This window comes from Nothoprocta perdicaria, unplaced genomic scaffold, assembly GCF_003342845.1.
Source record: "Nothoprocta perdicaria isolate Ctin4 unplaced genomic scaffold, notPer1 scaffold_15, whole genome shotgun sequence".
NCBI classification, from domain to species: Eukaryota; Metazoa; Chordata; class Aves; order Tinamiformes; family Tinamidae; genus Nothoprocta; species Nothoprocta perdicaria.
The window spans coordinates 3,702,818-3,719,364 of NW_020454649.1; the positions used below are offsets into that span (position 1 = coordinate 3,702,818).

General features: G+C 41.3%; 1 protein-coding gene across 1 annotated transcript in view; it reads left to right on the forward strand.

Moving 5' to 3' along the window:
- SHANK2 (SH3 and multiple ankyrin repeat domains 2) overlaps window positions 1-16,547 on the forward strand; it is a 254,127-nt gene that overhangs the window by 220,544 nt on the left and 17,036 nt on the right. Inside the window, exon 20 of the mRNA XM_026034675.1 lies at window positions 1,802-1,822. Coding sequence (XP_025890460.1) covers window positions 1,802-1,822 — 21 coding nt within the window. The remainder of the gene's footprint in view (window positions 1-1,801; window positions 1,823-16,547) is intronic.

The window sequence follows — 16,547 nt, forward strand, 5'->3', positions numbered from 1 at the left end:
TGACTAATGGTTTCTACAGTTTGTGAATGCTCCTTATTTTTCTTCCAGGATTAAAATATAGAATTTTCTCCCATGTCCCATATTTTGGTGTGGGGGGTTTAGTTTTGCTTTCATTTAAGGGAGTGTTAAGAGTCTTGATGATTTATCAACAAGCAATCTTAAAGGACCCAGGGCACCATTTTTTTCCATTTCATTATTCCCTTCTGCAAGTCCCTGAGGATATTCTTGTGTTTCTCTCACTTTTTAATCTTACATAGTAGATACCATTTTTAAAACAGAGAGGAACAACACACTTTTCCAGGGAAAAGCGACCTCTGCAATGAAGAGCATCATAGTTTGGCTTACTCTTCCCCCTTGTTCATTGAGTAGTACCTGGTCCTGTTCTCATCGGGTCTCAGGATCCATTGCAGCTTTTGTGACTAACACCCTTAGGATGTCCTTGAATCCTTGAACATGTTCATCCAGCCAGGGCAAATGTTATGATGGCAGAACCTTTGCTGAGCTGAAGAACAGTACTGGAGCCTGCTCCAGGAGTATTTGTTCTCTAATAAAGCCATAATAATACATGACATAACAGAGATTTTTCTTCTTCTTAAACTGGCCTCTAGACACCAAGATATTCTGAACATTTGCCACCCTAGCAAACAATATGACTACTGTTATAAATAAAATCTGTAGTCTTCCTATTTTAATCTTCATCATATAAAGAGACTAGTAAAAGAATAAACAGTTGAACGAGCCCTCAAAGAGAAGATTTTCTCACTATCATAAGTTAAAAGTTGTCTTTTGACATAAAATACAAATTGTGTGTGTGTGCGCATATATATACATACAATTTATATATCTATATATGTATATGTGTATATATTGGACATCTGTATAAACTATGAGAACACCCACATTTTTATACCAAACTCATTTATTTAATGAAAATGCATTTTTTCATAACATATTTGTATAAAATAAATAGGAGGTGTGTGTAGATGAACACTGTGGATGTTCTCATTGATATATGTGTAATCTTTTCTGACTTGAAGAAGTTCATAGTCTCAATAATGTCTCGTGGCAAAGAATACCACAGGCTAATCATGTGCTGTGTACAAATGTATTTCCTTTTTATTGGTTCTAAGTGTGATGCTTCTTAATTTTATTAAATGTCCCTTGTTATTTAGATAAGAAAAAAGATAAATAGAAATTCCCTATTTGCTTTCTGTTAGAGTATATTTTGCCATTTCTCCTAGCTAAGATAAATAATTTTTTTTTTTCTTTTTAATTTATAGCTCTTGCAGTCTTTCCAGTCACTTCTTTTGCCTGGCTTTAAGATGTCTTTGAGGTTTTATTGACAGATTTTTAGCTACTCTGTTCTCAGTATTATATCAGACCATCTTAGTTGTTCTCTTTCAAACGAGTTAACACGAAATATGGCAGATAATGTGTTAACAATTCCTTTCTCCTATGGTCCACAAAGACATGAAATTGCCCTACTATTGTAATCCTTAGCATCAGTAAGTTGCCCAAATTACTACATTTTAAAAAGAATTTAGAAATAAATTGTTTGTGTGCCTCATATCTGTAGCGGAGCAATCTCTTAGATTCGAGGTATAAATCCCGGTAAACTGGGCTTATGCCAAGCTGTTTATCTGCAGTGATAGATACTTGCATAGGACAGAGTAGCAGGGAGAGACTGACTTCTTAGAGATGGAAAAAAAAAATGTTTATGTTCAAAGTAACAGACAAGGATTTAGCATTAAAAAATGACCTTCAGAATTGATTCACAGTTCATTCCCTTTCTATTTCCAAGCTTCAGTACGGAAGAAGAAGGGTAAGGGGAAGCATTTTGTCTCTTGTTTAACCTGTTTCTCACCTTTCCATAGTGAAGGATAATAACATAATTGTAAATGTTGACATATGGTCCAGTTTATTTTATGGTGTCAAATGTACATTAGTTATTGTATATGTTTTTTAGTTATTTAGTTAAAAAGTGCAAACACACTAAGAACTAAAGCAGAAGACTACATTCAAAAATACTGCCCCCTTCCCCCCTCATTTCTTCCTTTTGTCTCCTTTCCTTCATCTTGCCCTTTTCTCCTTCTTTGTACCCGACTCTCTTGAAAACCCTTCCATATCATCTCCCTGCAGTTACTGTGCTAACCGGTGGCCACAGAGACTCTTGTGGCAAGCGACATAGCCTCAGTGTAGTCCTACGTTAGTGATTCCCTTGTCTTCCTAATGGCCAGACGTTACTCACATAACCACACTGTGTCTGTCTCAGGAAATAGGGGTCTTGCACACCACACCTTGAATTTTGACCCTGGAGAAATGCTGCTCTGCACAATTTTAAGTTTTCGATATAACACCTTCCACACTGTCCCGTATGCATGGAAAGCCCTCCCTGGACTGATTCATAAGGCCGCTACCTTCCCCTCGAAATCTGTCCTTAAGACCCACCTCCCTTGTGATCCCTATTAAGTTATCATCTAAGTAATGATGGCTAGGTGGAGGGACAGGTAGAAATACTGTTTCAGTAGCTTTTTATGACTGTAACTGTATATATGTATGCAAATTTTGTTTGTGTTTAGCTGTATTTTCTCCATACTCTTGTATGTCCTTTTGCTTTCCTAGACTGTAAGCTCTCTTGAGCAGGGCCTGTGTCTCTGCACCCGTTCTCATGGTGTCATTGAGCCCCAGGAAGATGCTCAAACCCCACCGGGCCCTCGGTGACATCCCCCAGGGTGGTTTGCGGCCTCTAACAGAAGTTGAGGGTCACTGATGGAGAAGCCAGGCTGTAGGCAATGGCTCCTCTCTGCAGTGAACTTCTGGGTTGCATTTTTTAGCGTAAATCAGGACAGATGAGTTATTTTCTCCTCTTTATTTTTCTGTTCTTTCCTGACCTCGTTTCAGGTCACTGACAGAGGTTCCAGCTAGTGATATTTTCTCCCCGTTTGGAGACTATGACAGAGTGTAAACCCCACTGCTTCCTGCATTCTTCCAAAAAATATGTTTTGGCAGCATATCAGAAGTGTTTGCGTTGTTACCGTGGAGTTTTCTGTTAACCAGAAAGAGAGTTTTCTGGGTTATAGGTGAGATAGACATTATGAGGAAAACACGGGTTTTGCCGTTTTGTTGGATTGACTCTGGTGGTGGTTGTTTGGGGAGCAAGGTCTACCTGGGTGGGAGGATGGGAGAAGGGAGGAGATGGCATGGGAGAAGGCTAGCACTATTCTGTTCAGGTTAGAAGGCATATTTGTGTCTAAATAGTACAACTAGGCAGTAAAATCTTTAGGTCACACTGTAGTTTCATAGCACAAATAACTAAAATGTAGACTCTACTTCATCTATTCCACTGACCTTTTCCGGTTGCTACAGTTGCTTATATCGGAGGGAGAGCATCCAACTTCAGGATGCATCTTTGGAGGGGATGTGTTTTTAATCATAAATCTCCTTTTTGGCATTTGTGGGGGGTTGGGGTTGTGGGTAGAGGCCTTTTCCTTTGTTTTGTTTTGTGACTTGCAGGTTTTCAAGAATGAGTGAGTTGTAGCGGCACATAAACACTAACTATTAGTTGTTACAGCAATTTTTTTTCTGAGACAGCACCTAAAATAGAATTCTAGGTAATGTGTAGTTATCAGATTAACATTGAAGAATATCAAATTATTCATGCAGCAAATGAAAATGAGGATATGAAAATACTCTTACAAAATAAGACATGAAATGCATGAAAATCCTGATGCATTTGTTTTAGTCATGATTCTTCTCATCATTATAGAAAGTAGCTATCATTAGAGTTTAAAAAATAATATTTTAAAATAATAGTTTTAACTCCAGTCATTTGATGTTTATTTGGCTTGTGAAAATCCTGTGTTTGAAGAGTTTTTCCTTCAGTTTTTATTTTACTTGTTTATGGATAATTTTGTGTGGATGGATAACTTAAGAGATCCATAAACTAAGATTTGTAGATGTCTAGATAAAAGACTTAAAAAAAAAGAAAAAAGCCAAGGTAAATATTTATTCAGGCCTTTGAAGAAGTTAAGCGAAATATCAGTTCTGAGCTGTGGGTGGGTTTTTTTGTTTATTTGTTTGTTTGTTTGGTTTGGTTTTGTTCTTTTTTAAGTTTGGGTTGATATTCAAAGTAAAACGATCCCTGTATTTGTGTTGATACTTACCTTCATTTTTTCATGTGGATAAAAGTATCAAATACAGATGTAAGATTTTCCCCTTCCTTTGAATAGTTGGGGTGTTAGTGCTACCTCTGTGATGCAAAGTATCTGTGAAATCATCAACACAGAATATTGTTATCTGACATCCAGTTTTAGCAGCAGTTTAAAAAGAAAAATATCAGTTGATGGCATTCAAAAGAAATATTATTAGCTCTGTCTCCAGTAAGCATTCACACTTCATCCCATTTCTGTTGTCCATTGTTTCAAAGGTGACGTTTTGTAATGGCATCTGAAACAATGCAGTTGCAGAGCAAATACATATAAATGAATGCCAAACAGCACTTTAGCTTAAAGTGTTGCCTTATACTTGAAGAAACCACTCGCAGAGACATCTGGGTTCAAAAAGCATTTTTGTATTTCAATATGGTGGAGTTGATGATGGAGATTTGTCTGCAGGAAACAATGGAAATGCCATCAGAGCGACTCTTGCAGCATGCACAACTGCGACTCCTTTGATAGTTGCCAGTGCCAGCAGTGCTTGCATGTAGGAAGAAGGTTTTCTGATCTGCACCAGACACTGTATTTTAGAAGATGAGAGCAAAAGGCATCAGGCTTGAAGAAGAATTCTTGAAGGGTGTCCTTGTAAGTAACTGATTTGCATTACATATTTGAAATTCTAATAGCAATGTAGTACTTAGATAAAGGTTGTCATCAGGTTGTCATTTGCATGAACGTGAAGCGGTGACTTTGGGAGGAGTTTCGATTATGTGTGACAAAATACAGGCCCCCTATTTGTGTTGATGTAGCAATTTACAGGTTTTATAACTCTGACCAGTATAAAGGAGTATAGGATTTGAGTCATGCCTATGGCATATGTGCTTTTAAAACACATTCAAACAGAGACGTACTGAAAAAATATACACGTTTCAAGGAGAAAAATGTTAGCTCTAAGTTTCCACTAGAGAGAGGAAAAAAAAAAAACAATAAAAAAAAGACACGTAGCTGGGATGGACTGGTTTTAAACAACAGCATTAACTGACATTGAGAAAACATTGGGAATCCTGAGCAGAATTTAGCTGAGGCTCTGTGTGAGTATTCTCCTCACCTACCTGCTAGCATTATTGTGAGATTAGCAGATTATTCTCCAGTATGAAGTGCCCTTTCATGATACTTGTTTTTCTTTACTACAGGGCAGTAATTAAAAAGGTTTTCAAAGGCCTTTCTCTACCAGCCAAACAAGACAATGGTATGAAAGAAGTTGGAAAAGGAATTGTAAGTGTTAAGGGAAACGTGATTTTGTAGCATTTGGAGCCAGATGAATGAAATGCATTGGCATATGTGAGTGTCACTGGTTATACTCAGATATTCAAAGTCATAAGTGCTCTAGGAACAATAAAAATTGCATGTTTTCCCCAACATGGTACAGTTAGGTCAATAGAAGACTTTTCACCACTTTTAATGTGTTCTCTCTCTTTTTCAGGAGCCAGGGAGATGAAGGTCTTATCTCCCTCATCTCAAAACTCCCTTTGCTACTATTTCCTCTTTTTTTCCTTCAGATGTTTATATAATCATGTTAATTAACTTCGTACATAATGAAAAATAAATGTTTTTAGATAATTCATCATAGTTTGCTTGTTTTTTCCCCTCCGTGTGAAGTGTAAGTGTCAGACAGAAGGTTGCAATTTTCCTTCCCTCCTCCTTTTTGTTTTGTTTTGCTTGATTGTGTTTCTTTTGTGACTAGCCCCAATTTTCAAATGCTGTCTCTTAAACAGAACAACAAACTGCCACTTAAATTCCACCTGGCTTGCAGGATAGGAGTGGGTATTGACTATATTCTCTGCTTTGTTTTTGTTCTTAAACAGAAACCAGTGTTAAACAATGACCATTCCTCTTTCAAGGTAGGCTGAATTGTAAGGCTTCAGGATTGCAGGTGCATTTTAATACCTGTATAATTATTTCATGATTGAACGTGCTGTTAAAGAGCTGGTACTTGAAAATTGCCTCTGTAGCAAGAATTTGAACATGACAGTTTTCTGCCTTTCTTAACATTATCTCTTGATGGTGTGATTCTGATATGTAAATGTGACTTTTATGTACCGATGTGAAGATATTTTCAATCCTAAAAGCACAAATAAGACTTTCTTATGAGAAAGCTTTGATTCATCCGTATTGTGATTACATATAAGTCATTCTTATAAATCATGTAATGATATTTATAGATTTTAAATGCTTAATTTGTCACTGAAAAGCTTTTATGTTTTACTGATTTATTTTATATATTTTTCCCTTTTTGGATTTTAGTGCACTTTGTGTAGTTTACAATGTCCCAGACAATACACACATATTTTTACTAGTTTTTCATAAAAGGAGGATCTTTCAAATGGTTTATGTTCCTGACTGTATTGGAAAGCAGTTTTGTTATTTCCTCTTCATTATAACTGTTAAAGTAGTAATCTCTGCCTGTTGTTTGCAGGATGGTAAATAGATGATTTTGGCATGTGACTGAAACCCAGTCCTGCAAACTGCTCATTTGGGGTTGGGTTGGAATAAGTTAATTCCAAATTAAGATGTGGTCATGGTAGCAGATTTATGAGGATTAGCCTAATTTTGTAAATGAAAGCTCAAAATCATTCTATTTCTGTGTATTTTTAACTATAACATTTACATGATGTTATTGTAGGCTCGGCTTGTTGTTTCTTATTTTTAAGTATTATCATAAAATACATGAATTTAAATCTTAACCTTTGTAATTCTTACTCTGAAACAATAATTTAGCTAAGTTTATTTTTAAAATTGTTAGCAGTATTAGCCTGGTTATACCTTATCTACTTTTGATCTTCGATAAATTCTTACATGTCTACTCATGTTTGACTAGCTCACAAAAGCAGTAATTTTCAGTAGGCATAACTAATATAACAAAGCCCTTTTTTAACCATCTGCACATAGAAGTCACCTGTTTTTTTTTCCCCCAAGAAAGCAGAGATATTGCAGAGTTGCTTCTGTTACAAACATATGAACTTCTGCAGCCTGATCAAACCGTCTTTTGAAATGTATTAGTTTTCTTCCTTTTCCTCCCCTTGCCCAACACTAATGGAAAGCTGCTCTCAAACTTGGAAAGCTTCCTCTAGATTCCCATACATAGTTTGCCCAAATTATCTTTTATTAAGTTCCTTCCCAGTCTTTCTTTCAAAAACTAAGCAGGGTGTAAGGTCTTTTCCCTCTGCCTGGGAAGTGGCAAAACCCGCAAGGTGTGCAATGGAAATGAGTTGGCCTACTTCTGCCAAGTGCTTGCCTTCATTCACTTGTGCAAATTTTTAAAGATCAATATCAATTATACTCAATTTAGTTTCTGATGCTTATGCTAAAAACAATCCACCTATACATAAAATAAAATTTTTAAAAGTTCTTAAGACAGAAGCAGCATGAAAGCCAGTTTTTATGTAGTTCTAATACATCTCTATGAATAATCACACATAAATACTGGCCCTGTAATTTCAGTATTGCTTATATGACTGTTTTTTGCAGATTACTGACAGACTCAAATTACATCAGCATATGAAATCACTTAAACTATATTTGCAAATGCATACTAGGGCAGGTGATGCAGCACCAAACATTGACAGCTAAGTTCCTAGACCTTTTGGCAGCAGGAAGAAGGAATGCACTGTGTGCCCATCACTTTTCAAAAGGAAAAATGCATGTGCCCAATATTTGGCTGTGATTGACTGCAGATGCTAGACAAGGTGGGTGATACTACAGCATATAGGTGCAATTGGCTGTGTATTAAGTTTTGCGTAACTGATTGTGCCTGGTACAGTTTCTGTCTGTATCTATCTTAGGTATTTACAAGGCATCTATCACCTTGGTACCTAAGCAGTTTGAAAAATGCACCCACCCCAGGAGGCATGATGCAGATACAGGCAGAGGCCCAGGTCCAGAGCAGCAGAGGCAGGTCCCAGGAAGCTCCCCAACTGTGGTACTGCTGTTGTTGAGCTCCTGGCCCATTTGTGGTGGCCAAGCAACATCTCCACGTACCTGTCAGCAGGAAGACGGTAGCCCAACCCTCAAGTCCAGCTCCACTGGTGGGCAATCTGAAAAGGAAAAATAATGAATGGAAAAGGCAACGATCCAGTAGCAGAGGTGAAACAGAAATGGTGGGATTTCAAAAGGAGGGATTCTTAAAGAGCAGCACATCTCAGGGGAGGGATCAACTGCCAGTCCAAGTGGCAGGTAAGGCGCAACACAGGCATAAGTCTCAAATGTTCCTCAGTGAACAAAAGTTAAAGAAATACCTCTGATGTCTCTAAAGTTTGTCTCTACCCAAAACCCGCTGTAGCCTGTGCTCTGTTCTTGGCCTATGTCTTGGTCCTCTATCCCTATGCCTGAATTGACTGTCCAGTTACCTGGGTGAAGTGCTGTCAATAATTTCTAGACTCCTAAAGGTGGCCCGTGACAAGCCTGGAGGACTGTCGTCAAGGAGATGTGATAAGGAATGTAATGGTGTGAGAAGACAGCACAGCAGTGCTCCAAAATGCTCTACATATTCATGCACCTGAAGGGCTGACGTAATCCTGGCTTCTAGTCACGGTGTTCAGGACAGCCGTGGGCCAACCAGAACCCCCCTCACAGGCACAGAAGACACAACAGTTCTGCTGTGACTGCCAGGAGAAGTGCCACCACTGACGAGCCACTTGAGGCAAAGCTCTGTGTCAGCCCAACACAAACACCCCTACAGGCAGCCAGCTACAGCCTTTGCTGCAGAGAGAGAGGACATGTCTGACACCAGGAAAGAAGGGAGGATAGCTATCCCATGGATCACTTTAATAACAGATCCCAAATGTTTTTTCTTTTCACATCTTAGGAAGAGTGAGGTAAACGAGAAGGCAGCCTTTAGAGACCTGAGAGTCCCACGGGACTTCTGGAAATAGCTGCATAGTGAAGTGGGTCACTCACTTGCAGATGTTTGTGTTTCCTTTAGCCCCTATGCACGCTCCTTTGTGGTTCACATATTTGCTCATTTTGAGAGCAAAATGGGAATCATGCCCTGTCAGAGCAAGGGACATGAGGTCAGGAACATGAAGTGATGACTTTGGAGACTGCCAGAGTGTGTTGGCTGATATCATTAGGTATAAATATAAAGGTATATATAAAAAGTCACAAGTGACCTATTTTGCATGCAAGTTGTGTACATCACTGTGAGCAAGCTGCTGCATGTGGGAATGGTGTATAAGGTGGAAACAACTAGAAGGAGGAGATAATCCAACCTCTTCCTTTTGCTTCACACAGAAGGAAGCTAGCTGTGCTTCTTTGTACCCACTGAATTTAAAACTTGGTTTTAAAAGAGAGATTTTTTTTAAAAGCCAACTAACAACCACTAAAATCAACTATGTTGATACTTAGCTTGGTCTACAGCCAGTTTTGGCTTGGCACAGTTAGTGCTTTTTGTGCTTTTTTTGTTTTTTTCCCCCCCCCCTCTCTTTTAAAGGAGTCACCCCTTTGCCACAGGAATGAGGTAAAGGCAGCTAGTTAGGTTACTGTTTCAAGTGTCTTTTAGTGATCTTCCAAACCAGGCTGCCCGTCCTCTGGCTGATCATGACAATTCCTTGCCAAACCAAGTTTTCCAGTGCCCCTGCTGTAACTGGCACACCTTTTCCACAGCACCAGCCTAGCAGCTGGTGCCGTCATCTTAACAAGATCCAGTGTGAGTTCAGGGCAACTTTTGGTCATCAAGGAATGGATTTAGTGGGCAGGGACTGACACGTCACCTCTAGGGTGCCAGCCGTTGACCTTGAGGCAGAGTTACCACAGTTGCTCTGCAGGGAACGAAAGCCTGTGTAAGGCCATGCCTCTAATGCACCCTCGCTTCTCCCATGCCCACATCAATGCTTCAAAAAGCTTCCACAAGCTGGAGTTCCTAGAACTGTTGAACATTCACTCTGAATAATACCAGTTAATGAATATACCTCCTTTTCATTAGCAGACAAGTTAGCAAACCTAACCCAGTACCTGTGACTGTATTCATTATTCATAAGTATTCGCCAGTAGTTTCCACAATTGACTTGCTAGACATTGGTTTTCATAGACTGTTGGCTTAGACTATTTGTCATTTGTGTCATTGGGTCACATGCCAGATGCTCTTCTTCCAGCTCTTTGGCTGGGAGGCTGAAAATATTGACTAGGAGCTTAGCAAATGGTAAATTTGCTTAGAGAATGAGGAACTTCAGCAAAAATTTGTTACGCTTTTCCCAGAGCAGCGTATTTCCACAAGCCTCTGGCAAGTGTGTAAACAAGCACAAATAACAAAAGTGAGATGATCCCCCTGAACCTGACTAAACTAAACTCAGTGATATTATTTACAGAAATATTCATAAATTAATGCGGGGTTTGGAGTTTTTCATTTTGGTTGGTTTCAGTTTTTGATTTTTAATTTAGTTGGGTTCTATTACTTACTATTGTTAGATGGGCTTTGCTCAGAACATTTGTCAGGAAGATGGAGTTTTTAAATACGCAGAATTTTCTGATGACATGTCGAAAGAATTATAAGAAAACCTTTTGTATGACCAGTGGCTCTACCCGAATGAATGTATATAATCCCTTATCCTTCTCCGATTCCATAGAATTTAACTGAAATGTGTGTTGCTATGTGTGGTAAAAATAGGTCCCCTGTTTATTTTTGAATTTTTTTTTCATGTGTACTCAGACAGGGAAATGTTGAAACTTAATTTCATGATCCTGCACTATAGTTGCTAAGAGAGATTTGTTAATAAAGGATCACAGCTATGGCTATATTAGGCAAAGGGGGAATAGAATTGCAAGGAAGAGGCAGTTATTGCAGTTAGATTGATATACAGTCCCTTTCAAATCCCCATGGAGTGGAAGAGCCAATGATTGCATGACAGTTTGTCCCTAAAATTCATTTTCATAAGGAGCTCATGCCTTTTTACAAATACAATCTCATCCTCACTTTCCATAAAACATGCAACTGGACAGTCCAGCCAGACACAGACAGAATGTGAATACTTTGAATGTGAATACTTGGAAGTAGTGAACATGCTAAACGCACAAATCGTATCCGTCATTAGCATTAACAACATCATAATTAAACCACGGAGGATCCCTTTTAGAGCAGTATAATATTGGAAGCACTTAGGTATAGAAATAACAAGTGCCATATTGGAATTAGGGAAGATAAGGACTAATGCATAGGAAGAGGGATCTTTGGGTCTGTCAGAAGGAGCTTTAAAGCAATATATAAAATTAAAACAAACAGAAATGATTCATAAACAAAGCTAGAAAAAGTATTGTTTCAATTTTAACCTGACCTTAGCAGTATGCTCCAGATTGAAGTTATGAGCATAAGCTCCTAATTAAATTCCGAAGAGCACCATCTAAGTATTTTCAAAGAGCAGAAGCTAATTCTTAAAAATAATGTTTTTTAAGACCAGGATGCCGGACAGTATCTATGTCACTGTGCTGGCATTGACAACACCATAGTGCAAACAACACAGCCAGCCAGGTAGTGACAGTCAACTGCTGTTGTTCAGGTAACAGTCTAAATGTCAACAGCACCTCTCTCACGTGTCCCTTGCCTGAGAGTGAGTCATGCAGGCTACAGTATTGCATGTTTGAGCTGGATTACCCCGAGTTAATTTCTGATGACCAAATTGTCCCCCCAAAAAACAAGGCGGACTCATTTTTTTTTAATTCAAGTCTGGAAAGGGTGAGCGTTACAGCCACTGATTCACGTAATCAAGAATGGTGCTGGGCAGATCATGCTCCAAAATGAGCCCATGATTGTTGTGGGTGCAAAAAGCTTGGCCGTTTCTAGCCTTTGGGAGTGCATTTTATGCAGTGGAGGCTGTAGAGTAAGTACGTAATATACCTCCTCTTTACCAGCAATGCCTCTCTGCACCCTAAGCTGTCACAGGGAAGCACTTGTACCCACATTTCCACCACATGCCCTCAGGCAAGGGAAGAGGTAGACAGGGGAGGGCCAAATGAAGGGTATTTTCAGAAGCCAATGACATCCTGGTGAGCAATGCCCTCGGAAAGCATTGCTGCTGCTTGGAGAGATCAACAAGAGAGCTCGTGCCAGTGTTGGGGAGGGCATTGCTCACAGGATGAGTGCTGTGGACAGCCACCCTTGCTCTGCAGCAGTGATCTGGGAGAGAAAGCACTGGGGGTGGGGGTGACGTGGGACGCCGGACAAAAGAGAAGATAGCCAGCAGAGCTGCAGAACTACAAAGGGCTGCCACTCAGGCCAGTGGTGGAGCACATCTGGCACCACAGGAAGCTCCACTGGACACTTGGCCCTGAGCTCGTCCCAGGGATGTCTGACTGACACCACTGCAGTGCATAGGTGAGCTTCTCGATAGGTTCACTGACATTTCCTGTCACAGTCACGATGAGGTGAATTGGTAGTTCCTGCCTTGGGATGCAGCATGGCTGTGTGTGTTATGGGTACAGGACAGTGTGCATTTATATAAAAAAGAGCAGTTACTAACTTCGACTGCCATATGCCCAATTCAGTCACTAAACTTTAGTCCACCCTTCTGTTTGCCCAAACACATACACTCTGGCTTCCCAACTGGCTTCTTTCTATGTGTTGTCCAATGCATGTAGATACCTCCATCTACCTGGCCTCAGATACAGTGGTTGTTGCTCCTCTATTTGATTGCCAGATGTCACTGGGGAACAAGATGGGGAGGTTCCTGGATCCTCGGGGCAAGCCGGCCGTCACCGAGGGAGCTCGCCGTCCACGCCGGCAGAAGAACAGGAATCCTCGGTGCCTGCCTCTGATGAAGACTCGCCGGCCAGGACCACAGAGAGCTGGCAGTGGCCGTTGTCCTCATCTGAAACGCACAGCAACGTTGGGGAAGATTTTGAGGGATTTCAAACACCAGCGCGGACTCCGGAGTGTACCATGGACATACAGTCTCCCGGGGATCAGTCACTCAGTAGGACTCCTCAGTTTGAAAGTGACTCTCCTGAGGAGGAGGAGGGAAATAATGAAATGAATGAAGAGCACCGCGGTGTTGAGCCTGTCCCTAGGGATCGGGGTTGGAGAGGGCAGCCCCAGCTAACAGAGGGAGAGAAGCTGTTGATGGAAACCAACAGTAGGATTGTGCAGCTGCTGGAAAATATCAAGAGGGAGCATGCACAGTCCATGGGCCTCATGTCGCAGTCCATGGGCCGCATGGAGCTGCAGCTAGGCATTGTGGCTACCTCCACAAGAGCCATCCATAACTACCTGTCAGAGATTTTAGCTTTCCTCAAGCAGCCAAGGACGCAGGTCCTTGAGACACGTATCTCCCAAAGAGCCACCCCCCATGTCGAGTTAAGCTGTGCCTCGACATGGACCGGTGAGGACGCAGTGGCGACCTCCACTGTGTGCTTACCGGGGGCCGAAGGGACTAGTGACTCTCGAGAACCACCACAGGCCACGCTGCCTTGTCGCAGTGGCCGGATGCAGAGAGCCATAACCGAGAGGGCCTCGTTGCCCATGCCTACACGCCAGGCAAAAGGGGGAGGGAAGAAAAAATAACCATACCGTAGGATTTTTAGCTTTTTTCTTTCTCTTTCTTTCTTTTCTTCTTTTTTTTTTTTTCCTTTTTTTTTTCTTTTTTAAAGTGTCTGTCCTTTTACTTCCTAGCCATGAGGCCATCGGTGGCAGATTTCAACCATTTCCACATAGGCTAACGTTGTATTCTGGCTGACTAGATTAGTCTAACATTTTGTAGTTGATATTTGCACTGTTAACAATGTGTGCTGCTGGTATTTGAAGAACATTTGCCTCTGTTCTTTCACTTTAACTTCATAAGAGCATTTTTTTACTCTGTGCCAGGCCTTCATTGCTTTTCTTACAAATACAAGTCATTTCTTGAGGCAGCTGTTTTTTGAGTTTTCTTTCTCCATTATCCCATCCCCTCTGAGCAAGCATTCTGGACTCGGTGGTAAGTATACAGGTCTTGGCAATACTCGCCTCCAAAACTGTGTTCGATCAGTCTTTGCCTGGTGTTTCTGGCATGCCAGCCTGAGGTGTTGGGGTTAGCCTGTACTGGACCATGATCATTCTTATCCTCTGTGGGTCTGACCAGCTCACTTTCGAAGACCCTCGGTGGAGCTAATCCACATGTCTTGGCTATGTCGTATAATCAGTAATGTTGCCAGGATCATATCTCATATATAACTTTGGGAGCCTATAGTAATTTGCCACCAGATCTATCTAGGCACCTGACTCTCATTTTCACAGTTCCTTTTATGATGGATCTGGTGGTTTGATGGGCAGCATTATAACTTTTCCTCTGAGAGAGTCTCGGGATTGGAAACAGGAGTCACTAAGCAACGTATTTTATGGGGACAAGAACCAACTCCTGCAACAAATCTGTTAGGAGACTGTCCCCTGTAATTATGAGATATTAAGTACTTATGCAAAAAGAAAAAAAAAAAAAAAAAAAAAAGGAAAAAACCAACAACTTACCTAGCAGCTAGAGCTCTGAAGAATGTAAAAGTCATGACATGCTGTTGGGTACTGTGCTACTATGTCTGTGATTAAAAGCTTTCCATCAGAGATGACCTACCTGTTGATAAAATGCAACTACTTTCTGTGCCTTTAGGCCATCTCATTTCCTGAGGGCTGGCACCCTGAGCACAACTTGGGTGCCACTGAGAACCCACAGGACAGATGGAAGTGCACTTTGCAATAAATTATTTTATATCTGTTGGTGCTGCCTCTCTCGGGGGAATTTAATATAGTGGCACTCAAATTGCTATATGCATGCAGAGGCATCAGACTGGCTTATCCATGTGGTATCCCTGACAGTTCTCTGAAAGGATGCTGTTACCAGGAGCCCCTCAAGCGGTGGTAACTTTATCACAGGTGTAGCATGGCTCCTGTGTTTGACTCTTGACATCCCTTTGTAACTTTTCATAAAGGTGCAAAAGAGTTTGTACTGCAAAACAGTAGTGAATTCCTCCTCTGGCGAATCTTAGCAAATACCTGTAGGCCTAAAAATCCTCTTCTCTGATTGCAGCTGAGCTGCGCTCTGTCGCGCGCGCTCTCTCCAGTGAGCCGTAGCCTTTTCTTCCCTGTCTTTCTCTGAGCCTGGAGTTGATCAAAGTGACGCTGTTCTACCAGTCAGCCACAAATTGCTCCCTTACGAGTGTGTGTGCGCGTGTGCTTGGGGCCGGGCTTTGCTCCGTGACCACCTTAAGGTGAAATGCAGCTGATGTGGCCAACCTCCAGTGCAGGCTCTGTGCAGCACGGGGAATTTCTTCTCTGCCACCTGCATCCAGCTGCATCCTCCTTAAGAGTCTCCTTGGAGGTATCCTTGTATCCTTGATGCTTTGGCCACCATCAACACACCTCACAGTGGGTGCAAAGGGGCTGCACCTTTCTGTGGCTTTTCCCTCTCTCTTTTGTTAATACTGTTTGTAGAGGTTTCCTCAGAAAATTTCCAATACAAGCTTGCGAGATTCCCCTCTCGCTGGTGCAAGAAGCGCATGCTGCAAAATAACTAAGATCACAACAAGTTGGGGGAGAAGTCCATTAGTAAGGCTGACAGATTATTCCAGCATTTGTTGCCTTTGGACATGTGTTTCTGGTGCATACGTGGTTTGCACGCTGGTACTGTGGATATGAACAGCCTAGTTAAAGGTAAAGGCAAGTGGAAGTTTGTCCCAATATGCTTACGTCTTATTTCTTTGGGATGAGTTTGAATGAAGCCAAACACAAGTCAGCCAGTTAATTTTCTTGGCCTAATTAGCACATGTATGATAATACGATGAGAATGTTTTTATTTTCTTTAGTGCTTTCTCTTCAAAAGCGTGGTGCAGTTGTGGCCAGATTTCGATGTATTCTGCAGGACCCGCCATGTAGCTGCTGCCATTTAGGATAAATCTCGCTCCACAGACTGACTGCTCTTGTAGCTTCTCATTTTTTGCTGCAGTTTCAAGAAGCCACCCTCCAGCCTTCCTTTGCATCCTGATCAAAGGCAGCAGAGCTCGAGAACGAGCTGTGCAGATGCAGCAGTGCTGCCATTGGAAGTGACACGCAAGGAGCCCCCAAAACATTGCTTGCGAAGCACCCTGAGCTTTTAAGCTCATCTCCTCTCCCATTTTGATAGTGCTTTACCTAGATTTGGAAAGGCACAGAGCACCTCTTGAATGGGAGCAGCTATAGGGTAAGAAGGACTGAGACCCTGACCACAGACCAGAAACCTGCAATAAACTCGCGCTGAATAAACGCTTTCCCAACTGGAGATAGCAGATGATATTAAGAGTTGGTACCAACTGATATTTTGGTCAGATCCCAGACTTGGATCTGACTTCTAGTGTTGTTGAGCAAAATCAGTGCAGTTGGAGGGTATGTGTGTTTCATCCCCCCAAACA